Raw genomic sequence first — 26,707 nt, 5'->3', positions numbered from 1 at the left:
TTCATCTGTGTTTAATTGGGAGGCCTTGCAGGAGCAAAGGATTACGTTTCCTTCTCAGTTTTTTTTTTTTTTTCCTTCTCAGTTTTTGTGGCACCCTTCATTACTGCTCTGCACAAGGTCCTGCTTTTATTTTTTAATTTTTTCTCTTCGCGCCCATCTCTATCCCACTCCTGCCCTCCCCGCCCAGGCATCCAGTCTCCTTAGTTTGGTACGTGTCCTTGTATCAGTTACCTATGGCTACTCTGATATATATTATAGTCTTTGTCTGTGGTAGGGCAGCCCACAGCTCCTAAAGGAGCATCCTTTGTTCCCTGAAATAGCTCCAGAGTGATAAAGGTGAAATGCCTGTTTTTTGTTTTTTATAATAAGCCCCTTTCAACCACACCTGAGTTTATGTTGATGTGGTGATTTTGGAAATCCCCTAGATAACCACAGGAAGGGGGTGGCTGGTTGCCAGGGGAACCAGCCACCTGATTAGAGGGTTAGAACTTTCAGCTGCATCCCCCCCACCTCTGGGAAGGGGAGAGGGGCTGGAGGTTAGATTAATCATCAACGGCCAATGAGTTAATCAATCATGCCTACGTAACGAAGCCTCCAAAAAAAACCCCAATAATGAAAAAAACCTAAAATACTGAAAAATCAGTCCTTTCCCTACTGATGTGAAATGCTATTTTTAATCACACACCACAGACGGAGGCAATCTTCAGTATCCCCTCTCAGCTTGATCTGGGACAAGTTCCCTTGGGTACCAGGGGTGTCCATACCCACAGCCCACTTGGGGCCCCAGCTGGCTCCATTTGTCCCCCCAGGCCCAGGTATGAGGGCTCCTTCCCAGACCCACAGGGCTTGAGGAGTCCCTCCTGGTCCTGCATTCAACCAGGGCTGCTGCATGTGGCCTAGAGAGAGACCAGGGGATGAGAAGAGAGTGGGACCAGGATGCCCAGAGGGGCCAGGAAGGGCTGGGGGTGGTGGTGAGTGGGACATACCAAGCCCTGGGGAATAGTCTATTCCCAAGGACCTACCTGGCTGTGTACCTTTGGGGTGACTCATGGGACAGGGTGGGGTTCCAAACAACCCCCCCCACCCGACACACACACAGGGCAGCCAGGTAATGCTCCCAAAGGCCCACCCAGCCCTGTGTTACCACACAAGGCCCCAGCTCCATGGCAAGCATCACACCTTGCCCCGAGGAGGCGCACAGGGAGAAGCTCTGGGCTCACCCTCCCCAGCAGAGTGAGACACCAGATCTGCAGCCTGGGGTTTCAGGCAGAGAGGGAGAGGGCAGGTGACCTAGTCCCTTCCCCTGCCACCAGCTTGACCTCGGGGCCACTCACCAGACCCTAACAGACACCCGTCTGTGCTAATTTCAAGGGGAAAAGACCCTACAGTTCACTGACCCCACCCTGCCCCGAATCTTTCTACTGCACAGTGGTCCAGCCCCTTCCAGGTCTGCTTGTATACCCCTCATGACAGGCAGCTCACCACCTCTCCTGTTTAGTTAAAGCATCGTAAACCCAGAATCATAAACCAGAAAGCTCTTTTGGTAGAATGCCCCCTTGGAGTGAAATCTCACAATTTAGGGCCAAGAGGCAGCCACCGTGGCTCTTCCTTGATGCATGCAAGCCTGGGACCAGTGGTGGAGGCCGAAAAGGGAGGGCCAGGACGCGGCTGCAGTGGCCTCTGGCTTCTCCACAGGGAGGGGAGGAGAAGGCCCGGAAAGCTGGGTCAAGGGGCCAGTGTGATGGCCCTTCCTGCCTCCAAGCCTCTGCACACGCTGCTGCCCGTCAGCTCTCATCACTGACCCCTGCCCTGTGCACTCCGCCTCCGTCACCGCTCATGTCCACAGCACCGTGATGGTGGGTGGGTGGATTAGCCTGTGCCAGCTAAAGGGCCCCAGACCAGGCTGCTTAAACAGCACTTCCTCACAGTTCTGGAGGCTGGAAGGCCAAGATCACATCAGCAGTGTTGGTGTCTTCTGGGGCCTCTCTCCTTGGCTGGCACACGGCCGCCCTCTTGCTGCCTCTTCACATGGTCTGTCCTCTGCAGCATCCCGGGTGTCTCTGTGTCCCAATCTCTTCTTACAAGGACACCAGTCAGACTGGATTACATCCCACCCTCAAGAACTTACTTAATGACCTCTTAACTTCGTTACCTCTTTAAAGACCCTCTCTCCAAATACAGTCACATTCTGAGGCACTGGGGGTTAGGGCTTCAACACAGGAATTGTGAGGAACACGGTTCTGTCTATAACAGTGTGTGTGCCTGGGCACTGGCCACCTTCCTGGGCATGAGAGATGATTGCCATTCTGACTGCCCAGCTCCTGCAACACCCATATTATGTCGGGGACATGGCTTTCTTGCTGCCATGTCCCCCGGCCAGCGCTAGCCATATGATGTCTTTGTAAGAATCACAAAAAGGTGTCTCTTCTCTGCATGGACTCGGCCCCCTCACCCCACCCAGGAACCCCACCTGTGGTGGAGCCTGAGTCTGCACCTCCCACTGTAGCAGCCAGAGGGCGGGACGTGCCAGGCTCCTGGGCAGCCAGGGTACCCACCGGTCACACACCTGCACCGGGCAAAGCAGCATGTGCCCTGGCCAGCCGATTGCAGTCGGTGTGAAGACGCCTTTTATAAAGCATTCAGGCAACAAATATTTATTAAGCAGCTACTGGGAGCCGGGCACTGTGCTCGCTGTAGGAGTACCCTGGTGAGCAAAGCAGACGCGATCCCTGCCCTCCTGGAGTTTACAGTTTAGTGGAGGAGACGCAAAAGCTCACCGTTTTAAATGTCTAATTACAAAATGGAAAGAAAATGTGCCGAGAAAGAAAAGAACACAGCTCTAGGAGAGCTGAGAGAGTCAGGAAGGGCTTCCTTGAAGAAGCGACAGTGAAGCTGAGGAATGATCTAGAGGAAGGGGAGCGAAGTGGAGGAATGGTCTACATTGAGGGAAAAGCAAGTGCAAAGGCCCTGTGGCATGGGGGCTAACGGAGGGTGTGTGTGGCATGAATTCAGGCAGCAAGGGGTGGATCATGGGGCCTCAGGACTGAGGTGATGAATCTGGATTCTGTTCTTGCAGCAGGAAATCCCTCTGAGAGTTGTGAGCAAGGGTGTGACACCATTAGGTGTATAATCTGGTCCCTCGGGATGCTGGGAGGAGAATGCGGGTGGGGATCAGGGACGCTGGTACCGGGAGACCAGCAAAGGGGCAGCTGCTGACACCCCGGCAAGAGACCAGGGTGGCCGGCCTGGGGACTGCCGGGATGATGGAGTGACACGGGTGGTTCAGAGATACAGAGGAGTAAAGTGAACCCAGAGGGTGAGAGGGAGGGAGGGATGCTGCCCGGTTGCCTGGTTTCCATCCTGATTCCTTCGATTTCTGGCCTGATGAGTCATTTGCGAGTCATCGCCCCCACAACCGTTGCTGTTTTTTCCTTTTTAACAATGAGCTTGTTTTTAGCCACTGAGCCATTATGTTATGGGCCAGTGGATTTGGAGGCACTTCCCCAAATACAGCCCTGGAGAAAATTTAAAACATTATTTAATGAAAAATTCTCCACAATGTGGTTCTCACTAAGCACCCTGCTCAAGGCTGTCACGAGCTGACCCTCGCCGGGCTGGCGTCTGGCTCATGGCACGGCTCCCCGGGGGCCAGCGTGACGGTGCCTGTGTTGGCGATGACTGGTCCCGCCAGCCACCCCTTCTCCCTGTGGACTCTGTGGCGCCTGGGCACACCTGTCAGCACAGCCCTGGGGCAGCACGCCCACAGCTGGGCAGGCTCACAGGGTGGCCTCCCGCTGACCAGCGTTGGCTTCCATCTTTGTAAAATATTAACAATTTGTGGACTTCCCTGGTGGCGCAGTGGTTAAGAATCCACCTGCCAATGCAGGGACACTGGTTCGAGCCCTGGTCTGGGATGATCCCACATGCCGCGAAGCAACAAACAAATAAACAAATAAAATAAATTAATTAAAAAACAAACAATTTGTTAGTGTATTTGTGGATTCACCGACCTAAGATGATGTTCCCAGAACCCTCTTTTCTGGGGATCTGCTCTAAAGCTGGGGTGATAGAACCACTTTCAGAACATAAAGGGCCCCATTTTGCATTCATACCCGTCCCCACATCAGAAACTCAAGCACAGGGACTTCCTTGGTGGCACAGTGGTTAAGAATTCGCCTGCCAACACCAGGGACACGGGTTCGTAGCCCTGGTCCAGGAAGATCCCATATGCCGCGGAGTGACTAAGCCCGCACGCCACAACTACTGAGCCCGAGTGCCACAACTACTGAAGCCCATGCACCTAAAGCCCGTGCTCTGCAGCAAGAGAAGACACCGCAATGAGAAGCCCGCGCACCGCAACGAAGAGTAGCCCCCGCTCGTCGCAACTAGAGAAAGCCCACACTCAGCAACGAAGACCTGACGCAGCCAAAAATAAATAAATAATAAATTTATTTTAAAAAACAAGCCTCTTTTTTTAAAAGGAGAGCACAACCTCTCCTCTTGGCTTATCCCCCAAGTCTCAGAAGTGCCTGATTCCTCCAGCCACCTCCTGAATATTTCTAGAATCCAACTCTTCCCCTCCAACCTGCTTCATCTGCCCCAGCTGGGTCAGGGCTGATTCCATCGGCCTGGAGGTCACCCTCCCTCTTACTGGCCTCCTGGCCCCCAGTCCCTGCTGCCACGGTCCCGGGCACCATCCGTGCCACCGTAGGGCAAGACCATTTACACCTGATCTCCCTGAGTCACACCCTCTCCTTCTTTCCTCTGACTTGACTGACTTGCATTTGCCTCCTGAGACTCATCTCAGCCCTAGGAAGTCCCCTTGACCATCAGGTGGGGTCAGTTGCCTCCCCTGGGCTCCCCTGCCCAGTCTTCACTCACCATGTTGCAATGTGTGTTCAGAGCCTGTCTCCACGGTTAAGCCCCAGTGGCCCCGATGGGGCGACAGCAGCTCCTCAGAGGGTTCGAAGATGCTGTTCAGAAGTGAGGGGCAGCCCCAGGCCTGCACAGGGTGTCGCAGCTCCTGGGACCTGCACAGATTCTGGCACTAAGAACAAGCCACAAAAGGACCCTGGGACAGAAAGAGCCTGGGGCAGTTCCTGCTCCTGGCTGATCTTCCAGCTTTGGGCAGGTTTGTTCATTTTTTCACTCAGCAAACACGAGCGGACCCCTCTCCCTCCCCACCATATCCCTCCTGGCAGTCCCCAAGCTGGGCATCCTGGGCCTCAAGGGCCTCCCTGTCTGGTGTTGGAGCCAGGCCTGGGCTGGACAGTGTGAGACTGGCTCCTCTGGGGGTAGCTGGTGCGGGGGAGGGCACTTTTAACCGTCCTCCAATTCCAAGAATCCAAGAGGGTCCTGGGCTCTACAGTAGCAGAATTTCAAAAGTGGCTGACTGAAGGGGCTGGTTCCCATGGCCAGGTGTCACCCAGGACACCAGGGCCTGAGCTCCTGACTGCATCTCAATCTGCTTCTGTCTGCACCTAGAGCGGGTCTTGTGGCTGGTGGGGATGCAGGCAGGGTGGGGGAGAGACCACAAGGGACCAGGGGTGCATGGGTTTTCAAAGTAGACCCCCCTAAAGTGTTTGCCTGGGAGGGAGCACTGCTAAACCCACCTGCGTTGGTGGGAGGCTTCCTGGCCCTGCCCCCCACTGTGGGTGGGTTTCCCTGGGCCCGTCAGGAGATGGGGCACCCTCAATGTATAGTTAGGGCTGGCGATCAAGGGCATAGGCTCAGGGCAGTCCCGGGTCTGGTGTCGGGGCCAGGCTGGGCCCTGCGTGTAAATTCTCCTCTTCCAGAACCAGCACAGGCACTGCTAGGATGGAGGAGCCAGACTGCATTTATTCATCTCCAAAAAGCAGGGGCCCCCGCTGGCCACCCTCCTCGGGGGGCCTGCCTGCTGGGAGCCGCGGTCAGACTAGAGGGGCCGGGATTGGGTCCAGGGACACGTGGTGCGGTGACAGTGGACAGTGCGCGGCGGGGAGGGTACTGAGCCTCAGTTTTTCCGTCCAGAAAACGGTGGCGGCTGTGCGGATCAGACGACACATCGTAGATCCTCAAGCAAGAGCGTGACTGCTCATCCCTCTGGCTTGGCCGAGGTGGGACCTGGAGCCCTGACCTCCAGAGACCCCCCTGAGTGGCGGTATCTCTACGACATCGGGTCAAGCGGCGGGACTCGCAGCAGTTCATAGGAGTGCGCAAGCGCGGGACCCTGCGGCTGCGTTGGACTGGCGCCCCCTTGTGGCCACAGTGGGAACCACCGGCCTGGCGGGCGGGCGGACGGACGCTGCTGAGTTAAGTGTATCCTCCTGGGTGATGGGGGCTCTCGGACCCCAGAGAGTCCATTGGGGTGATCGTCTGAGGAGTGTGAGCCCATGGGTATGTGACAATGTGAGGGAGTGATAGCCTCCCAATAGTAACAAGTCACATCAGGACACGTGGTCATCTGAGGCTCAGAGCAGTGAGTGAGCGAGCTCCCAAGAACAGCTCCGGGCTCTGCGTGAGGGCCCGCGTCTGACACTGCAGGGCATGCAGCAGGAGCTCAGTAAATGTTTGTGGCGTGAGAGTGAGTGGATAAGTGTGTGAGCCATCAGCGTGTGCAAGGGGGTTAGGAGTGGTGGCCGGAAAGTCATAACGTGTGTCTACACTGTCAGACCTTACAGCTGGTGAGTGCCACCCTCAGAAAGGGCCCCCGTCCAGGGAAAATGGAAGAACCTCTAAAGGCTCCACTGCAGCCCCAGCCGCTGGTGGATGGGACAGAGGGGCAGAGGGAGGCCTCATATACCCCAGGATGGGCCCAGCCCAGCCCCCTGCACGGGGCAGACAAGGCCCCCTGCAGGCCTCCTCCTGGGGCCTGGAAGCTTCCTGTCAGGGCGGTCTCTCCATGTCACCTTTCAGCCTCACTCGAGGCAGGCAGAACTCAGGCAGATGGAGGCGGAGGCTGGATGCCCAGCCTGACCACAGCCCTCCCCTGAGTGCAACTTCACTGCCTGGAGCGGGGGAACTGGGAAAGCCCAAGGCAGGGCTGCTAGTGGTGGGATGGATTTCAGGCAGGGTGGGGAGGTGCGATGGGGGAGGGGCACGTAGGTGCAGGTCCCCCACTGCCCCGGCCCCAGCTGTATGGGCCAGGCTAGGGGCTGAGGCTGGGGAGGGGTTCCAGGCCAGGCTCGCAGCCCACGGGCAGCGTGGAAGCCTCGCTGGGTGGGATGTGGTGGGTCATGTAACGCGTCCCCATGAAGGAGCCGGTTCGCAGCTGCTCTGGGGCCTCCTCCGGCCACCACAGGCTGGAGCTGGATGGGGAGAGGAAGAGGCGCAGCTGTCATTCTGCTGGGTGGAGTAGGCTGCCGAGCTCCCCGCTCCCAGAGCCCTCCCCCTGCAGCCTCTGCTCTCCCTTTCCTCCCTTGTAGAACCAACTGGAGGTGTGCCTCCTCCAGGTGGCCACCCTGACTACCTGGGTGTCAGTTCACTGAAATGATAGAGGGCTCATTGGAGAGAAAACAAGGTCAGGGAGGAGAAGGGCCCAGTCAGAACGAGGTGGCCCCTTCTCTGAACCTGTCGTCAGAGGAGCTGCTGGACCACCTCCCTGACCTCCCAGGTGAGAGATATTGGGGGGGGGGCGGGGAATTCCCTGCACATCCCTGGAAGGGGCACCGCCCACCTCAGAACCACAGGGCTCATGGAGGGCTTCCAGGTGCTGGGACCAGTGAGAGGGAAGGGGTTCTGGGTGAGAGAGGGGCCCTCGGGGGTGTCAGCACTCACAAGCGCACGCTGGAGGCTGCCAGGAAGGCCAGGAGCAGGAGACCGGCCAGAGAAGAGAGGATGGAGGTAATGACAATCATGTCGCCACTTCGCCGGCCTGGCCACGTGTCAATGGAGCCTGGGAACTTCCCTGCACACACAGTGGCTCTCAGAGGCTGCCCCTGGACCCCAGGGCGGTCACCTCCCCACCATGCTCCCACCCAAGGCTGACTGCCTTACATCCCCAGCCAGCCTCCTGAGCCCATCCATCTGTCCCTCTCAGCTAGGCATCTGTGTTCTGCCAGCCTGGACCACCAGCCATCGCTCCAGCCTCTGCCTTGGTCTCACCTTCTGGGCTGTTCCCACCAATGTGCCTGCCCACTGCCCCACCTGTGGCAGGAAGCGTGGCAACAGAGCTCAGGACTGCCCTGCTCCTGGAGCCTGGCATTCAAGGCCCTCACATGACAAGACCCACCAACACCACCAGCCCGGCCTCTCAGCCCATCTCCCGGGCGCCCACATGTGGGACACTCCAGCCTTTCACGTGCAGTTTCCTTATCCCGGGACCCACGGCCCTGACCGACTCCAGCCTCCTCCTTGCCCTGGCCCTTCTCCTCCACCTGGCAGTGCTGGGCACAGGGTTGGCTCCTTGAAGGAGGAGAAGACTGCTTCTGTCTATGACGGGGCTGGGGCCCGGGGCACCCGAGGGTTGGCAAACATTTTGGGGTGGACAGAGCCGGTGTCTCTGCTGATGGGGTCGACCCGGTGCCCCAGCCTCCAGCACGAGGTTCTGTATGGGGCGGGGGCCGGCTGAGCACGACCATGGTGGAGAGGGCGGCCAGTCCACACGGGGCAGACTAGAGCCGGAGCACCCCTCCCCCAGCGCTACCTTGGCGGAGAGTGATGGGGTCGGACCACCTCGTCTGGGCCTGGGGTGAGCCCTTGGAGTCCATCAGGAGGAACTTCACCCTGGGGAGAGGAGGAAGGGTGAGATTCCGAGCCTCGACTGCCCTGGGCGAGGCACCCACCTTGGCCAGGCCCCAGGCAGCTGTTGCTGGCTGGCCAGGCTATGGGCCTTTCCATGTATAGGGGAGGGTGGGGCCCATCAGCACCGCTGAAGCCTGGCCCTGCTCTAAGGACCCCCGGAGACCTCTCTGGCCACAGTGACCTGTGCCAGCAGCCCCAAACCATCTGAACCGGCGCTCTCCAGACACTCTATCTGGTTTAGGTGGCCCCGATTACTAAGTGTCACATGCAGGGTGCCTCAGGGTGGCTCAGCGGGGCGCATGGGGCTGGGGGGCCCTGGCTTCCCAGAGAACTGCTGGCTGTGAGGAGTCTGTGAGGCCTTGGAAGGCCCCCCTATAAGGGCGGGTACCCCAGGCAAAGGCCAGGAAGGGAGGGCTGTGATCAGGGCGCACTCGGAGCCCAGGATCATGGGAGGGGGCAGGCTGAGCTCGGGGGGCACCGGGAGCCATGCGAAGCCTCGGTTGTATCTTTGTCCGCGGGTGGGGGGCGGAGCTCTGGAAGGTTTCCGAGCCGCAAGGAACGCAGGCAGGCTGGCACTGACGGGACGGCTCCGGGGGCCGCTAGGGATGCGGCGGCAGGTATAACTGGAGGCCGCGCCAGGGAGTGGCCACGGGGAGCGGGAGGGGACCTGGCCGGGCTGGGTGAGAGGGCGAGGGAGGCGTGGGTGGAGCCTACGCCCCGGCCCGCCTTGCCTGCGTCCCCTGCCGGTTCCCTCAGCCGCACTTGGTCTCCCCGAAGACCTCTGGCCTTGTCCCCTCGTCTGACACCTGCTCTCCCACCCCGGCTCCACCCTCAGCCCCAGGCTTAGTTTCCCGCCAGATTTACCTGTGGGAGGGACGGTGGGCCCTGCAGCATTCCCCTCCCCCCTTGTGGGGCCTGCAGACTCCTCCCCAACCCCCACCCCACCCCACCCCACCGTCTCTGCGATGCCCATCTCCTCCTCGTGGGCCTCCTGGAAGGGCCACATTCTGTCTGCCCCCCCCCCCCAGCTGGTCGGACCCCACAGAGGAAGAAACCCAGGCTTGTGAAGGGGAGGGGCTTGCTCCGCCTGCAGCCGGGAAGGGGACGGGCCAGGACAGAGGCCTGGGGAGAGGCTGGGGTGGGGGGGCAGCCCTGGTCCCCAAAACCCCTCCTCTCCCAGCACAGCCCTCTCCCAAGGTCCAGGTTGGGTGACCCACCTGTAAGGTCCAGGGCCGGGGAGGGGGGCGTTGCAGTAGGGTGGCTGCTGGAGGTCAGCAAGGCAGCCGGCGTCATTGCCCACCCTAAGCACCGGGGCGCCCCCCCTGCCACCCACTGGGTCCTCACAGGGCAGCTGATCCAGGGTCAGGGGCAGCGTCATGTAGTGGCCATCCGTCGGCAGCCTCGGGGAGGCTGGGATCTCAGCCAGTGTCCGGGGACTCTGGAAGTCCCTGGAGGCTGCAGGAGTGAGGGACAAACAGATTGGGGCCGGAGGGGAGGAGCGGACGGGACCTCGCCACAGCCCCTGGCTGGGTCCAAGGCCTCCAGCCCTGGCCCTCCAAGCCTCACATGAGACTTTGTCACCTCTCAGAGCGCGCTCTGGATAAAGCCCAAACTCCCAATCCACACCCAGTTGTGACGGGTTCCCAGGGCCCCTGCAGCTGTCCTCAGCCCCAGGCCTGCACCAGGACATACCGTTGCTGAAGGCCACCACCAGCCAGACGGTGCTGGCAGCACTGGCGTGCCCTTCCAGGACACAGCGCGGCTGCTCCAGGGAAAACGTGGTGGCCGTGACCTTCCCTTCCAGGTCCCAGGCTGTTATCCGCGGCGTGTAGGGGATGAGCTCTGCGGCCGAGGAGATAGGGGTGAGGGCCCAGGGCCCACTGCCCCTGGGGCTGCCTCTCCCAATCGGAGGGGGCGGGCTCCCAGGGTCCCGGCAGGTGCCCCAGCCCCTTGGATCTGGCCAGGGGCACCCATCCCGGGACCTCCACTCACCCAGGCTCATGCAGGGCTGGGGCCACACCAGCACCACAAGGAGCAGCAGACAAGGGCGCAGCTGCTTCCAGGGGAGCCCCATGATGGCCTGCAGAGCACCCACGCATCCACAGCCTGGGGCTCGGCCTCACCCCCTCCCCCAACACCGCGGGCCTGGAGGAGCTGGTTAGTCAGGCTGCCCCCTGGCCAAGGGCTTGAAAGACCTGAAACTGTAAGTTCACCCTCACTCCTCCTCCCAGCCCAGCCCACCACGGGGAGGGAGCTGGGCAGGGCTCCGGTGTGGGGCAGGCCAGGGCCAGTTAGGAGGGCAGGAGCAGGGCCGCTGGAGCTGAGCGAGAGAGGTCATTGGACCCCCAAGATGCAGGCCAGGTCACCCCAGGGGCCCATGTCTGAATTTGGGTCCCACCCAGCCTCCCAGCCCTGGGGAGGAAGGCTGATCTCTGGAAACAAGGGCTCAGGGCCACATGCCAGAGATTCCTGCACCCCAGGTGCCAGGAGCCTCCCTCTGACCTTCCATCCCCACCCAGGGAAGGAAGTGGGCAGCCCCAACCTGTCTGACGCCAGCCCCATCACCGCCCCTGGCCCTGCTGCCATCTCTGCACCCTGCCCTTCCTCCACGAGGCCACATCCTCCCTCACTCCCCAGTTCCTTCGTCCAAAGGAATCACATGGACTCAGAGAAAGGATTGTAGAGCCCTTGACAGCTAGCAAGCCCCCTACTTCAGTGGTCCCCAGCCTTTTTGGCACCAGGGACTGGTTTCGTGGAAGACAATTTTTCCACAGATGGGTACCAGTCTTCGGCCTGGGGGTTGGGGACACCTGCCCTACTTACATTACTCCCACGGGTTCTCACTATATATGTATTTTTAAATTTTTAAGTATTTATTTTTTAAGTATTTAAATTTTAATTTTTTTTGGCTGTGCCACACGGCCTGTGGGATCTTAGTTCCCTGACTGACCAGGGACTGAATCCAGGCCCTCGGCAGGGAAAGCGTGGAGTCCTAACCACTGGACTGCTAGGGAATTCCCTATATGTGTTTTAAAAATTGAGATATAATTCACATACCATGTCATTTTAAAATGTACAGTTCAGTGGTTTTTGTTTTCTGGGGGCTTTGGTTTTTTTGGGGGGGGTTTGTTTTTGTTTTGCTTAAACAAGGAGGGGTTTATTTTTATTTACAAGAATCCTGGAGGAGGACAGCTGCTGGCATGGGCTTGGTCAAATGACGATAGGGTCAATGTCTCTGAGATTCTCTTGGCCTTTTTCTCATTGTAGCAAGATGGCTGCTGTGGCTCCAGCCATCATATCCTCAATCAAAGTAGGAAGAAGGGAGGAGCAGGGAGGTGTTATCCAATCTCTCTCTTTTATCAGAAAAACATAAGCTTTCCTAGAAGCCCCTGTAGACTTCCTCTTAAATTTCACTGGCCATAAATCACCAGATTCCAGAACCTTTTCACCACCCCATTAAAACAGTCACTCCCAACTCCCCCTCCCCCTGACAACCACTAAGTTACTTTCTGTCTCTCTGGATGTGCCTCTTCTGGATATTTCATATGAAGCGAATCACACAGTGCGTCCTTTTCTGTCTGGCCTCTTTCACTTGGCATAATGTTTTCAAGGCTCATCCATGTTGTATGTGTTAATAGTGCATTCTGTTTTCTGGCTGAACAGCATTCCGTTGCATGGACACATCACATTTTGTTTATCGTGCATCAGCTGATGGACATTTGGGTTGCTCCCGCTTTCTGGCTATTGTGAGTGTTACCGTGGACATGTTTTCAGTTCTTGGATATTCACCTGGTAGTTTTAATTGCGGAGTCATACGGTAACTGCTTTCTGAGGCCCTGCCCAGCTGTTTTCCAAAGTGGCTACACTTTACATTCCCACCGGCCGTGGATGAGGGTTCCAGTTTCTCCACATCCTCACCAATATTTATTCCCTGTTTTTTTTTTTTATAATAACCACCCTAATGGGTATGAAGTGGTATCACTTTGTGGTTTTGATTTGCATTTCCCTAATGACGTTGAGCATTTTCCATGTGCTTGTCAGCCATCTGTGTATCTTTTTCAGAGAAATATCTATTCAAGTCCTTTGCCCATTTAAAAAAAATTGGGGATCTGTCTTTTTATTGTTGAGTTGTAAGAGTTCTTGATATTTTTTGGATACGAGACCCCTATCAGGCATAAGATTTGCGAACATTTTCTCCGATTCTGACTCTCACTGTGCTGTAATGGTGGGAGCCGAGCATAAGGGTGGCACTCGGGTGCCCACCCAACTCCTGTGCCCTGTGAGCAGTGGAGCGAGTCTCACCGTGGAACCAAACAGGATTGGGGTCCAGCCTCTCTATGGAGGCCTCCCTGCCCTCCCCAGCCAACTTCTCCACGAGGCAGTGGGCACAGTGCCCAGGGCCCACGATACTGCTAGGGGTCCACAAAAATGCTTAAATTTCTTTTAAAATCAGAAAGAAAAAAAAAAAGGAACTTCTAGATGAAAGAAAATGCTCTAACATATATTCATCTTTGTACCAGCACGTTCTAACATAGAATTTCAGTCCTTTTCTTATACGAGAAGGGCTTGTGAAAGCAAACCCCCTCCCGCAAACCCCCTCCCCCACATCCCTTACGTCACTCGGGTGTGTGTCTCTTCAGCCCCAAGCCACACTCACCCCCGCCAGGCAGACAGCAAGCCTGCAGAGTATTGGATCCTCCTTCTAAGAAGGTTGGGAAGGATGAGAACTTTGAGGATGGGGTCAGATCAATCCTGTCCGGGATTCCTGTCCCGGCTCTACCGCTGTCACTGTACCCTTGAACCTGTTTCCTCACCTGTAGAATGAAGACAGCAGCACCTGCCCCATGTGAGCAGTGCTTAGAAAGCCAGAACCCTGGGGAAAGAGATGGGAGGGGCCCTGGCAGAGCTGCTGGACTGCGCACTGCAAGGAGAACTGGGGCGGGGCCCGGGAGCAGCTCAGGTCAGCGCCCGGCTCCTGGCCTCACTGTAGCCTTGGTTTCTTCATTTAGGGGGTTGGATGGGCAGCCTGTAAGGCCCCTTCCTGTTCTGACGCAGCAGGACATGTGTGTGCTGGCCTTCACACATCAGATTTTACACACACACACACACACACACACACACACACACACACACACACACACACACACACACACATATACACACGCAGCCTCTCCACTGACAAACCCACCAGGGCCCGCTGACTTTGGCTATAGGGCATTTATTGCAAATAGAACATCTGAGGTATGAGAAGCTGACCCAGACCCAGGCCTGCCCCTGGCTGGGGGCACAGCAGGCAGTCTCTCCTCACCCCCTGCAGGGCCCCCAGCACCGATGGCCCAACGCGGCCCACCGAGGACGGAGGGGCCCACGCACTGAGGTAGCTGCATCCAAAGCCCTCACAAGTATGACCCCCAGGCTCGCCCAGTTCCCACACAGACCCGGGCCTGGGGGGGCCGGGGGATGGGGACAGGCAGGCAGGAGCAGCCTGGGCTCCGGGGGGGCATGCCTGCGCCCCCAGCTCACTGCTGCTGCAGGCAGTCCTCAGTCACCCCCTGGGCGGCCAGCTCGGCCAGCACGTTCTGCAGGTAGTTGGGGTCGGGGTAGCCGTGGCCTGTCACGTTGCGGTCCATCTCTGTCTTGTGGTGAATCTCATTCCACACCACCGTGTCGGTCTCCCCCGTGGTGCTGGACGTCCCTACTGTGAAGATAAGTCGCCTCTTCCAGGCCACCTTCAGCAGCTCCAGGACCTGCCCAAGGGGGAGGGGATGGTGGGGAGGCAGGAAGAGGGGGAAGGGGAGGGAATGGCGGGGAGGGGGGGGAAGAAGGTGGCCGTGAACAAGCGCTTAGAACAAACCCCAGCTCCCGGGGCTGGCCTGGAGAGCAGACACCCACCCCGACACCCCCTCACCTCCCTAAGCCTCTTCACACCCTCGGAGCTGTCCCCACCCCAAAGCCACCACACCGGCTCTTCTGTCTGCCTGGCATGCTCTTCCCTGGCCTTCGGAGAGCTGGGAAGTCCCAACTCAGGTCTCAGTGCAGAGGTGGCTCTGCAGGCCACCGCCCCCACCACCCAGGTAGAACGGCCCCAGCGCCTCCCCATCCCGTCCTCCCACTGGAGCACCTGTGAGGTCAGCTCGTCTCTCCCTGGACCCCGGGCACCTGGGATGCCTAACGCACAGCAGGTCCCCGGGAAGGGGTGGCCCACACCCCAGCCGGCCCCCAGGCCTCATCCCCCTCTGCCTGTCGCAGTAAGGTGAGCAGAGGCAGATCTGGTGTGGCCGCCGAGCTGGGCCCTCCCCACCCCACCGCCTCCCACCGCACACAGACAGCTGGGCCCAGAGCTGCCAGCCGGGGGGAAGGGGGGCCACTCCCAGGGGCGTCGGCAGGGCCTTCACCTTGCGGCCCTGGGCGTTGTCCGGAAGGTAGCACTGGCGGGGAAACCCTCTGGCGGTGAACGGCTTTCCAGGGTTGGGGTGTTCCGGGCCCTGCAGGAGGCACACAGATGCGGGGAGTGGGAGCCGAGGGGCCCTCCGGCTGCAGAGGTGCTCGGACACGGGTGCCCAGCCTCACCCCTTCGCCTTCCAGGTGGGGCTACTGCTGCGCTCAAGTGACCAACCAAATCGACTGCCGTCTCACATCTCGCTCTGAAGACCCACCGTGAACACGGCGCCCACCCACGACTGCCCTCCCTGAACCCGGGCCGCTCAGCCTGGCGTCAGACACTCCGGCTAACTCCCTCCCCTTCCCCGAAGAGCCCGGACCTCTTAGAGGCTGGGACGGAAGCGCTTGCTTCGCTGGCGGCCCTCTGAGCACGGGGCTCTCTGGACCGGATGGCAGGGCCCGCCGCCTGACACCCTCACTCGGGCACACAGCCCCTCCACTCTCGCTCTAGAAGTGGCCGGAGTGGGGCCCGAGACAGTGGCGGCAGGCTGGACAGAGGCTGGCGGTTGGAACCGCGCACAGCCCTTGCTGTGCCCTCGGCCACATGGTGACACGCCATGTACAACTCCAAAGTCCCCTCCCGCTCTGTGGCTCTACTGCTGTCTGGAGTGTTTCTAAATTTCACTTTGAGCCACAGAGAACTGGAGGGAAACCAGGGGAAGCACATAATTAGACAAAACCGAGTGACATCCCCTCAGACTCCTGGCCCCCACTACCCAGTATCTTCCCAACCTGCCCAGGCTCTGAGATCCCCCCACCTGGTCCAAGGCAGAGACCTCAGGGGCCAGGGCTCCCGTCTGGGTCCCCAGTGAGCTTGGGTTCCTGTCCCCGCACGCCCCACGCAGGCCTGGATCAGGCCACTGAGCGAGTCCCTCGAGAGCAGTCAGGCCAGCCAGCCCTCCCCACCCTGTGCTCTGCCCCTGTGGGCTCGCCGGCCGGCCAGCCCAATAAAAGCGCTCCTCCTGCTTAGACGCTTGCTGGCCTTCCACCCAGTACAAGTCCAGCGAAAATGCCTCTGCCTCCAGGAAGCCCTCCCTGGCTCAGGAAAGGGCTAGGGCCACCTCTTTGCTTCCACAACCCTAGGAGCTGGCTCTAGCCCCCAGCACCAGTGCCTCCTGGTTGCTGGTGGCCTGACTTGGCAGCCTAGGCACCTTCACAGTGACCCGGGGTGCGCAGACTGCTAGGAGGGGGCGGAAGAGAAAGGACAGCACCCGAGAAGGGCTGATTCCAGAAAGATCCGAGGAGGCTCCTCTTGTGCCGGGGCCCCTTACCTGAATGCCATGGGGAATGTTGTAGACTATGAGGATTGTCCCACAGTCCTCGTGGCCGGGGAGGGACACCTGGAACGTGAACACCTCCATCTTCCCCCGGGGCTGGGTTCCAGTTTTCTCCCCATAGATGGTTTTGCAGGAAGGACACTGCAAGCTTCCATCCTGGGACAAGGCAGAATGCCGTGGACTGAGCCGGGGCCCCTGAGCGGGCACCCAGGCCAGCCACCCCGCTGGCTAGATGGGAAAGAGGCCCACAGGGACACGAGTTTGGCCCCAAGTCACACAGTGGGTCCCAGGCGCATTGCCCAACTCCCAGGCAGCCTCCTCGCAAAGAAACTTTATTCTAGAAGCTTCCTTGGAAAGATAAGTTTTAACCCAGAAACTCATGCAATTTTCATTAAAGGGACAAGGTACCCAGAGACTGGCATCAGGTAAGAAAATGAGGTTTATGACCAAAAGCTTGCACAGCCGAGTCATGTTTAAGATGAAAAGGAAAACCCTGTGAACGATGGACTGATAAGCTGGCATCTTGGCTGGTACACGATGGCACGGGGACACTGTGCAAAGGCCAGGCCCCAAGGCCCACCACGGGCCTTCGTTCTCTCCATCCCCCTAACCTGTCCACTCCGGCTAAACTACACCAAAGGCAGGGCAGCCAGGCATCGCCTGCCACCCCCAGGCCCATCCTGCTGCAGGGCCAGGGCTGCAGACATCTCAAGGCTGCCTCCGAGCAGGCCCTGGGCCCCTCACACGGCAGCCCTAGTCACCTGCTTAAGTGCAACATGACGGGTACAGGCTGCGGGAAGGAGACCCCGACCCCCACCCCTGGCCCCGGTGGGCCATGGGTACCTTGTTCCCGTTGCAGTACATGGCCAGCAGGCAGAGCAGGTGGAAGGCGTGGCTGCACTTGGCCAAGCGGCCCACAGCCACCGGCCCAAAGGTCTTGCTGTCAGTCGCGTCGCTGTAGCCGGATGCCATGGACAGCTTCTCCATACAGATGATGCAGTCCTGGAGGGAGACCCAACCCGGGGAACGCTCACCCACGGCCCCTGTGCCACAGCGGGTGAGTCCTGTAGGACCGACCTTCGTCTGCTGAAGTGCCTCACCCCAGTCTAACTCAATCTGACAGCTGTTTGTTCCGGAGGCTGGGAGCACAGAGGGCTCACCGTCACCACAGCAGAGGGGACGGCAGGCGGCACCAAGCGTGGGGGCCGGTGTAACAACTGAAGCACAGGCGGAGAGGGCGGCCAGAACAGCCAGGCAGAGAGGTAAGTACGGGAGGGGCCCTCAGCGCTGGGCTTTACAAGGGAAAGGGAACTTGTCAGACGCACAAGCATGGAAACGGGCCCTCGGGTAGAGAGAAGAAAGCGTTCTGAAGCAGGAGCCAGCGTTTCCGCTGGGAGGGGCGGCGCACCTGCAGGGCAAGGGGCGACCAGGGTGCAGGAGACAAGGCGAGGTGGGGGGAGGACCAGATCCCAGGAGGCCCTGACGGCCATGTTCGGGGCTGGGGCTTCTTCGTCTTACACGTCGGGGCCCGGCTGAGAGGCTGTGAGCAGCGGGTACTAAGTCATCGTGGCCACGTGTCGGCTGTGTAGCCGGCAGCTTGGGGGGGGGGGTGGTGGCGGGGGGCAAAGCAGCCCAGCTGTGCTGGGTGAGCACAAAGGCAGACAGACAGACAGCTGTGAAGGGGGAGGGCAGAGCAGGCTGGAGGGAGGGGCCGACGTGAGGATGACTTTCAGGTTTCTGTCCAAACCTTTACCAACCAGATGCTTCCTATGCACTCAGTTTGCAGGAGAAAGAGGTGAGAGAGTCCTCGGCTCTGGACTGGCACGAATGACCTTGACCCCCGCCCCTCCAGATTCTCCAGGACCCTCCACGCAAATCGGAGAAAAGTGGTGCCACAGCCCCGAAGCGAGGCTCAGCAGAGAGAGGCCCAGGCGCAGCCGTGACGGGGGTCTGGCAGGCTGGGTTAGTCACAGGAACCCCGACCGGCCCTCCCAACAGCGGGGGGCAGGACGGCTCTCTGGACGAGGCACCTTCCAGCGGGGGACAGGCTGGCGTCCTCGTCTAAGCCACCCCTCATTTCCAAACAAAACCAAAAGCAGCGTGGTTCCCGTGACACGCACCTCATCCAGGGCCGTCTTCAGCTCTTCTGTGTAGTTTTTTATCACCTGCTCTGGCTCTGGCTTTGGAGGCCCTCCTAAAAGAGAGAACATAAGCGGTGTCCCGAGGAGAGCGAACTGGAGATGCTGGAACGAGAGAGAAAGGACGACAGGGAGCGGTCCAAGTTGCTGGGAGGGATGTTAGGGCGGCTCAGAGGGGAAGGTTAGCGTGTAGGAGAGGAGAGGCCTGGGCCAGGCGCAGAACGCTCCGGAGCTCTGCCAGCTGAGCCCTTCCCGGCCCACGCCGGGGGCCCGGCCCCAGGAGCCCTGGAGGAGACGGAAGAGGGGCAGAGACAGCAGCTGGCCACAGCCCTCAGGAGCCACGACGGGGCCCTGCACACCTTCACTCAGGAAACCCGTCCCAGGCTTCAGAGGACATGCGGAAGAGTCAAACAGCAGCTTCTAAAACAGATACTCTGGAGCACATTCTGGCCGTGTTATTTTACTCAGCTTTCATCATTCTTGTAAGAAAGTCTCGGTAAGAAAAGTAAGTTTTCTGAGTCAAGTGTGCAGTGCGTGCCTACCCCATGGGGACATCTGTGTGCACACCAACTGCAGGTGACGGCCACATGGCCACAACAAACCAGTCTTCTTGGGCTTGTCCCTGGACTGTGGGGTGTCAGTGACATGCCTCCTCCATTCCTAAGCTGCCCACAGTTCTGTCCCCGACCCCTCCTCCCGAAACCTCCCACTCCTCTGTGTGCACCTGTGCAGGAAGCCCGGAGCGGAGGCCCTGCACCAAACAGGCCCCACCCCAAGGAGAAGAAACGCCCCCAGCTAGAGAATCAGCATGGCAGGGGTTCTCCAGGCAGAGGCAGCTGCAGAATCACAGAGGGACAGCAAAGCGGAGCACAGGGGAGGGACCAGGGAGACCAGCGCAGCCTGGGGACAGTGATCCCGGCAGGGCTTGTCATCCTGTCTCAAGGTCAGGGGGAGCTCCTGGTCCTAGACCCTGAGACCAGAGGGGCTCTGGTGTGAACCCAAGCTCACGGCCATCAGCCTGTGGCTGCAAAGACTTACAAGCCTGAGCTCCTTCTAGACCAGAGAAGGCCAGGTGACAGTTATGAGGGGAGCAGAGGGGCAGGGACCTGGTGATGTCAGGTTGGATTCTGGCTCTTGGGCTGGGACCAAATCAGGTCACCTCTGAGTCTCAGTCCTCTCATCTAAAAAGTGGACCCAATACCAACCAAAGCCGTGATCACTGTAAGGGCATTAGCTGCTATGACCTGAAAAACAGCTAGAGGCAAAGGAAGACCACGCACCCCATACACACGCACACGCACCCCCATACACACAGACTTCTAGGACCCTGACTCTGGTCGCTGGGGAGAAAGCCAGGCAAAAGCACAGTCCCCACCGGCACCGGGTGGCCATCCTGCTGGCTGGGACTCTATTCTGACTGAGGGGAGGAGGCCTTCTAGAAAAGACTGGTCTAGAAGGTCACATCGACTAGGGACAGGCCAGTCTCCAGCTGGACCCTGGGATCCCTCCGGTGAGGCCTGGCTCAGCACCCCTACCTCTCTGCCTGCCTGTGCCCAGGCAGCCTTTCAGAACTGGAGGTAACTCTCCAGGAGCCACTTTTCTCAAAGGGGGCCAGCCAGGTGACCGCCTACCCCACGAAAGGGACATCTGAGCCCAGGAAGGCCAGAGCGTCTGCTGAGAGCCTTGTTTTCCCGGGGCAAACCCGAGTGCCTCAGGAAGCTGCCGGCCTCTGAGGCAGAGTAAGAAGGGGGAGCAGGGCAGGAGTGACTGCTAGGGGTGGGGGGGGGCTGGGCAGGATGAGCCCCGCCCCTCCCTGGCCTCCCTCCTCCCCCGTTGGGCGGGGGTTAGACAGGCAGTGAACAGGATCAGAGCAACCACCGTACTACTACTACTTGCCAGGCGCTTCCCAAGCGATTTACTTCCTATTCCTCCCACAAGCAACCTGCCCTGTAGGAGGCGCTCCGCTCATGAACGGGAGGCTTGGGTGAGTTCACAAAGCCCGTGAGCTCTGGAAACCCAGGACTGGCGGAGCCAGAGCCATGCCCCCTCTCACACCATCCTGAAGGTCACCGGAGCGGTCGCACTTCTCTGGCCCAACGATGGAAGCAGAGCCATCATCGGCTTTAGAAATGGCAGGTTTAGAACTTACTACCCACAGGCCCCTCCACCTGAGTTCTGTTAAAGCTCACAGCACCTTCCAACGGTTCTGAAACCCCTTCCTCCCTGGCCGTGTGACGGCCAGGGCAGTGGTCATCGGGGGACCCCTCTGAAGTAGCCCCACATGGGCTGGCCCTTCGAAGGAAGCGGCGGAGGGCCGTGGTGGTCAGAGAAGAGCGTTCGGTGCAGAAGAGTCAGAGGCAGCAAGACTCGGAGGAGGCTTAGCAGAGGCCAGAGAGTATTTGTGAGCAGGAACTACCTTTCATGGACATTTTCCTCAATCTCTTAACTGAGCTGTGACTTTTAGAGGCCAGACAGGAGGCGGGAGGGCTGGCGGGCTGGGGTGCGCGGCTAAGACACACAGGGAGTCCAATGGCTGACATCAGAATACTCGTCATGCCTACACGGGGTGCGAGATCAGACATGCAGAGAGGGGAGAAACGTTAGAAGGAGTCGTTCAGCATGTGACCTCCACAAACCCCGGCTGTGTCCAGCTGGCACTGTCAACGGCCATCAGGACCTGCCGATCTCCCCGGGGAATCCGGCTGCTCGAGGCTGCCAGGGCCTATCCGGGCCGGCAGGGCTAAGCTCTGGGTCGGGAACCAGTGAAATGCCTGGCTGGTGGGAGCCTTGGCCCCAAGCTCCAAAGGGGTCTGTGCAAGCAACCCATCAGCCCGTGCCTGGAGCATGCAGTGGGCGAGTCTGTTGCTTCGGGAGGGCAGAGGGCAGAACGCCACCCCCGGAAGCCTCCTCAGCAGTTCTGGTGGGCGCCTCTCTGTGCCAGGCATGAGGAAGGAGAGCAGACGGGCGACACAGAAGGGCGCAGCCAAGCTATGGAGACGCAGATGGGCTGGAGCTCACGTCCTCGCTCTGTGCCCCCTCGGCCGCGCCCCCTCAGCTCCTGCTCACCTTGCCCCCGTGCGGCGCTGCCTGTTTTGCACGCCGCACCTGGCCCGCCTAGGTGCCTTCAGCGCCATCGCTGGGGCGGGGCGGGCCAGCAGGAATGCTGCCCCGGGCCTGCTCCCCCACCGAGGCGTCCCCATGGCCCCTGTGGCCGCTCCTCTGGAGCAGTTGAGGTCCCAGGCCGTGGCTTCTTTCTCTGGTCCCCTTTGCCCTGGGTGGGAGCACAGGGGCAGCCCACAGCGTGAGGGAGCGCAGCAGGCAGCCGCGCCGAGTGGACTGTCCAACCTTGTCCCTCCTTCCTGATGCCTGCAGGAGGGATGCCTCACTCCTCAGCCTGGCGCTCCACACGCATCCTAGCCGGACCCTCACCCGCGCTCCCCAGGGACCTGGAACACAGCACGTCCTCCCGCTGGAGTCCCCGTTCCTGCCACACTCTCAGCCACCCTGCTGTCCACAGCACCCTCTACCCAATCCTCCCTGTCCCTAGTCAGTCTCAAAAGCACCTCCTCCCCCAGGGAAGGGAGCTCTGGGCTTCCCCTCGGGCACCTCCCTTAGGGGGGCTTTCTAGGTGCTCAGAATCTGGCAAGGGGTCTGGGCACAGCGGACAAGCCAGGTGGACCTGCTGCCCACTCCAGAGGCGATCCAGAGCGGTGAGGAGAGATCTGGCCTCAGGATCCACTGGGGCCCACTGTGGCCTCCACCAGAGAACAAAGGCTCTCAATGGGGCAAATGCGCCCAGTTAGGGACAGAAGCAGAGGCCGGCAGCCTGGGCAGCACAGGGTGCGTTGTGGTGGTCACACCCAGGAGACACCAAAGTGCACATCAGAAGACCGAGGCTGGACACTGGGTGCCCGCTCATCAGGTAATTCGATGCCACCAGCATCCCAAGGTTGTTCCTGGGCTCAAATTGTGGGTTCCCTTGGACTAGACATCAGGTGGGCCAAATGACAAGCAGGCACAGGGGGCAGATAGATGGAAAAAAAGAGAACAATCCCTTAGGTTCTCCTGTTCTCCAGGAGAACCCTGGAGCTTTGTACTTGCCCCAACATGCACCAGTTCCCGCCCATCAAGCAGACCCCTCTGCACTGGCTGCCCCTCCCTGAGCGGCAGCCCCTCCCTGACTGCCCATCTGAAACAGCCACATCCCCCTCCTGCTCCGTCTCCTTCATGCTGCTCCAAGAGGTGCCCGGTCCCTGCCTGCTGGGAAGCAGACATCCCTGAGGCGACCACATCAGCCCCGCAAGAGGCCAGCGTGAACAACGCTCCTGCCCTTCTCAATGCAGGAACTGCTCCTCCGAACTCAAGACACAGACAGCGAAGTCCTAACTTAGACGTCCACAGGCAAGCAGCCCATGCCCTGCAGGTCTGCCTTCTTGTGAAAAAGTGTGAAAATCACCCCAGAGCTAACACTTCACAAAAGCGGCGTCGGACAGGATTGGGCGGTGGGGGGAGGGGGGGGACCAAGAGGGGCCATCACATCTTCCCCAATAGCAAGGGCTCAGGGACAGCCCCCCCAAATCGGCGTAACAGCTCGGATAGCCACGGCTTTTCTTGCTCTCGTCTTGATCTGCCGGAGCCCCTGGCAGGTCCTGCACATAGGCAGATGTGCAGACACCCCCTTTCTGATGTCCAGCGTTCGCCTTCCGTCTAGTGACCAGGGCTCAGGTCCAAGCCTACCCTCCGCTGGCCCTGGCCTTACCAAGCTGGGCTCAAGGCCAGTACCACTCCCCACTGGCTGACCGATCTTGGGCAGGTCTTGGTAGCGTAAAATGCAGACACTCCTCCTCCCTCGCAGGGTGGGAGCCTGGCCCCGGTCTCGGAGGCCCACTCCTCCCCACCCCCCTTAAGAAGAGGCCCTGGCCGGGCTGCAGGCAGCAAAGCCAGCACCTGAGGCGCCTGGCTGACACGGAGGTAGATCTTCCACCAGCGAGAGGGGCGCGCAGCCCTTCCGCAGTACATCCGCGGGCTGGAGACCTACCTGCAGACCCCTGTGCCCAGGTGCTCACCTCAATGCGGCGAGCGCGTTCCCAAATCCATAATCGAATCTGTAACTGCAGCCCAGCTGAGAGGTCTCTCCAGACCCTGCTTCTTGGGGGTGGGCGCAGGATCCCTGGTTCCCTGGTGCCCCACACAGCGGCCCCAGCTTCAGGTACGAGCCAGAGCCACGTATTCAGGCGGGGCGGCGTCTGGCCGCTGGCCCGTCTACTACTCTTTCCTCACTGGGACCCAGTTCCTGAACCTTTGGGGTCTGTTTCCCTGACAAGCAAATGGAGATTAAAATACCTGCCTGCCTCCAGGATCGCTGTGAGAGCCCAGGCGGCAGGGGACACAGAGGATGTGGCCTGCAGAGGGTCCAGCCTCAAGAGTTCCTCAGCACCGACCACTTCTGAGCTGTGTGCAGAGGTGATCACGGCATTGGTATTAAGGCCTCAGGGACCGCAGAGCTGAACGGGGCTGGGCGCGTGCAGGCTGGGCCCATTCCCCCACAACCTCTCTCCAACAAGACCAGCACGACACGCACGCACACGCACACACACACACAGGCCTGAAACACCTGTGGCGTCGGATGCCACGAGAAGACCTAAACTGGGCAGGGACTTCCGAGTCACCACATTTTTGCTCACTGTTCTCTCTGCCCCAGCAAAGGGCTGATGGCTGAGCAGCTGACAGACTGAAAGCCTCCCCTCCTGGGGCTTTCCCGGCCCCACTCTACCGTCCTCACCGCCTCTGACTGGTCCTTCCATGTCCTTCAAGGGCTCTTCTTCCCGGCATCCAACCGGGTCTCCGTAAGCTCACTCCCGGGGGGCGGGCACGGGCCGCCCCACTCCACCCCACGCCGCTCTTCTGAACTGCTCATCCAAACCTCCCTGCCTCTGGGACAGCTCCGCCTGTCGACAGCCACAGCCATCACCCCACCCATCGCCCCATCGCCTCACAGCAAGAAGCCCAGACTCTGAGGCCAAGAATGCCTGGGGCTGAATCCCAGCTCTGCCAAGGGCTGGCTGGCTGGCCCTGGGAGGTTTGCGGAGTTCTCTGAGCCTCACTTTCCTTAAACATAAAATGGGAATCAAAGTTCCTCCCCCACAGAGTTGCTACTGGGATGAAATGAGTTACCACACATGCAAAACCCCTAGTCCTTCCTCCTTAATTATGATGATTTATTATCTCTGTCGGCAGCGGTACACCAGGCCTCATTCCATTCCTTCCCTCTCACAACCAATCCAACCACCAAGTCAGAAGCCCTGACCTCCATCTACGGCCACGACCCTAGTCAGTGGCTGGCCCACCTGAGGCATGAAGTCCAGGTCCACAGGGTCTCCCTGCCTCTAGGCCTGGTCCCCTCCAATCCCCCCTGTGCTACCACAGTGACTCACCCAACACCCAGTCTGGTTAGCTCACTCCTCTGCCTCCATCTTTAAATGATGGAGGCTCACCAGACTCCTCAGTGTATCTTCAGGTACGATTTTACATTTCCCATAAGTTAAAAAATAACTTTCAGTGGCTTCCTAATACCCGCAAGAGGAATTTTAAAAACAGTTTGGGGCTTCCCGGGTGGCACAGTGGTTAAGAATCTGCCTGCCAATGCAGGGGACATGGGTTCGAGCCCTGGTCCGGGAAGATCCTACATGCCGCGGAGCAACTAAGCCCGTGCGCCACAACTACTGAGCCTGTGCTCCAGAGCCCACGAGCCACAACTACTGAGCCCACGTGCCACAGCTACTGAAGCCTTTGCGCCTAGAGCCCGTGCTCCGCAACAAGAGAAGCCACCGCATCGAGGAGCCCGCGCGCTGCAACGAAGAGTAGCCTCCGCTCGCCACATCTAGAGAAAGCCTGCGCGCAGCAACGAAGACCCAACGCAGCCAAAATAAATAAATTAATTAATCAATTAAAAAAACAACAGTTCAAAGGTGTAAGGTTAACAAAAGATCTAGAGAGACACAAAAGCACTTACTCAAAATGTTAACTCCAGCCAAGAGTTCTATGAGTTCCCCAGGGGGCCCCTTTAGGGAAATGCCTAAAGCATTTGGGGACAGCAAAGTGACTCCTGAACCATAATTCAAGGCGATGTGAAAACGTAAAAGATGGGGAAAGGCCACACCAGGGCACCCACCGTCATTAGGCATGACCCGCCACCCCCCGCCCGCCCCAACACCGAGACAAACGAACAGCCACCCAGGCTCACCCGCTGGGGGATACACCATCACTGAAAAAAGGCACCGCCCCCCAAGGAGCCTCTCTGGGTTTCCATGAGAACACACAGGGTAACAAGACCCCTGCCCCACAATCTCCTCCCCCTACCCCACGCATTCTCCCCTGCCCCCAAGTCCTGGTCCTGCCAGACACAGTCTGTTCTGGAACCTGGACCAGGGAGCAGCCTGCCTACCTGCGAGAGCTTGCTGGACCCTGCTGGGCTTCGACATCTGCACGGGCACCGTGGCGGGGACGCTCCTGGGGCTGCTCACTGGACCGCTGGGCAGGGAGGCACTTGGGGAGAAGAGAGGGCAGAGCTTAATGTGCGGAGCCAACTTAGCAGAAACAGGAGCCGGAGAAACACCGAGTGAGGAAGACACGGGTGCTGCCGAGGCCCCTTTGTGGTTTCACTTCCCGCAGCTGCCTCTGTACAGTGAGGGCTTCTGTTTTTTTCTTTTTTTAAAGAAAAGATCCCGATGAAGAGTATCTGGAAGGAGGAGCAAAGAGATCTGATGTTCACTCCTCTCAGACCCAAACTAACCAAGAAAGAGAATCTGAATACTTGATGTTAAGCCAGAGGCCGGCCCGCCATCACTTCCCCTGTGAAAATCAAGCAACAAAAGTCAAACTCCAAGTTGGGCCTTGGGGAGGGGAAGGAACCGTAGGCAGGGACGGGGCAGCGACACGAAAGAACACTGCTGGGGATGAACTTCATTTTTTTACAAGGTATCGAGAATGAAGCTTTGGCTGTCAAAAAATGTTCTCCTGGACAATCAGAGACTCTGAAGACAAACCTAAAAGAATTATGAACTCACCAGCTTCATCAAAAGGAGGGCTCTGTGGTTCCCCGCAGAGCGGAAGTCCAGCAGAAACCACTCT

At 59.2% G+C, this 26,707-nt stretch overlaps 2 protein-coding genes across 6 annotated transcripts in view; both read right to left on the bottom strand.

Annotated features, from left to right (window-relative positions):
• Positions 1-6,995: 6,995 nt before the first annotated feature.
• Positions 6,996-13,839, bottom strand: UPK3B (uroplakin 3B). 2 transcript variants are annotated; one of them, XM_004268827.3, is made up of 6 exons: positions 10,714-13,839; positions 10,414-10,563; positions 9,939-10,176; positions 8,624-8,703; positions 7,756-7,885; positions 6,996-7,286 (listed from the first exon to the last, which is right to left on the bottom strand). In XM_004268827.3, the coding sequence occupies exons 1-6, from the start codon at positions 10,793-10,795 to the stop codon at positions 7,127-7,129; spliced, it is 840 nt and encodes a 279-aa protein (XP_004268875.1). In that variant the 5' UTR covers positions 10,796-13,839; the 3' UTR covers positions 6,996-7,126. The 2 variants fall into 2 exon arrangements, with proteins under 2 accessions (XP_004268875.1, XP_033282266.1); XM_033426375.2 differs by lacking the exon at positions 6,996-7,286 and having other exon boundaries at positions 7,742-8,124; positions 10,414-13,839.
• An 84-nt stretch (positions 13,840-13,923) lies between these two features.
• DTX2 (deltex E3 ubiquitin ligase 2) overlaps positions 13,924-26,707 on the bottom strand; it is a 33,887-nt gene continuing 21,103 nt past the window's right edge. For 3 of the 4 annotated variants that reach the window (XM_004268824.4, XM_033426370.2, XM_033426369.2), the window contains 7 exons: positions 26,022-26,122; positions 20,994-21,134; positions 18,560-18,633; positions 17,283-17,441; positions 16,434-16,595; positions 15,117-15,206; positions 13,924-14,468 (listed from right to left, as the gene is read on the bottom strand). In XM_004268824.4, the coding sequence (XP_004268872.1) occupies positions 14,241-14,468; positions 15,117-15,206; positions 16,434-16,595; positions 17,283-17,441; positions 18,560-18,633; positions 20,994-21,134; positions 26,022-26,122 (955 nt within the window). In that variant the 3' untranslated portion in view covers positions 13,924-14,240. The remainder of the gene's footprint in view (positions 14,469-15,116; positions 15,207-16,433; positions 16,596-17,282; positions 17,442-18,559; positions 18,634-20,993; positions 21,135-26,021; positions 26,123-26,707) is intronic. The other variant, XM_033426372.2, reaches the window with a different exon arrangement.

This window comes from Orcinus orca, chromosome 16 (assembly GCF_937001465.1).
Source record: "Orcinus orca chromosome 16, mOrcOrc1.1, whole genome shotgun sequence".
NCBI classification, from domain to species: Eukaryota; Metazoa; Chordata; class Mammalia; order Artiodactyla; family Delphinidae; genus Orcinus; species Orcinus orca.
The sequence above is the reverse complement of the archived record's forward strand: the minus strand, read 5'-3'. Positions and strand labels throughout refer to the sequence as shown.

Coding starts and splice junctions, on each gene's coding strand:
- UPK3B (XM_004268827.3), bottom strand. CDS start 10,795: ATGGGGCTCCCCTGGAAGCAGCTGCGCCCTTGTCTGCTGCTCCTTGTG. Junction 8,704..9,938: donor CCCGGCCCTGGACCTTACAG/GTGGGTCACCCA, acceptor TCCTCTCCCCAG/GGTGAAGTTCCTCCTGATGG. Junction 7,886..8,623: donor CCCCATCACTCTCCGCCAAG/GTAGCGCTGGGG, acceptor CTGTGTGTGCAG/GGAAGTTCCCAGGCTCCATT.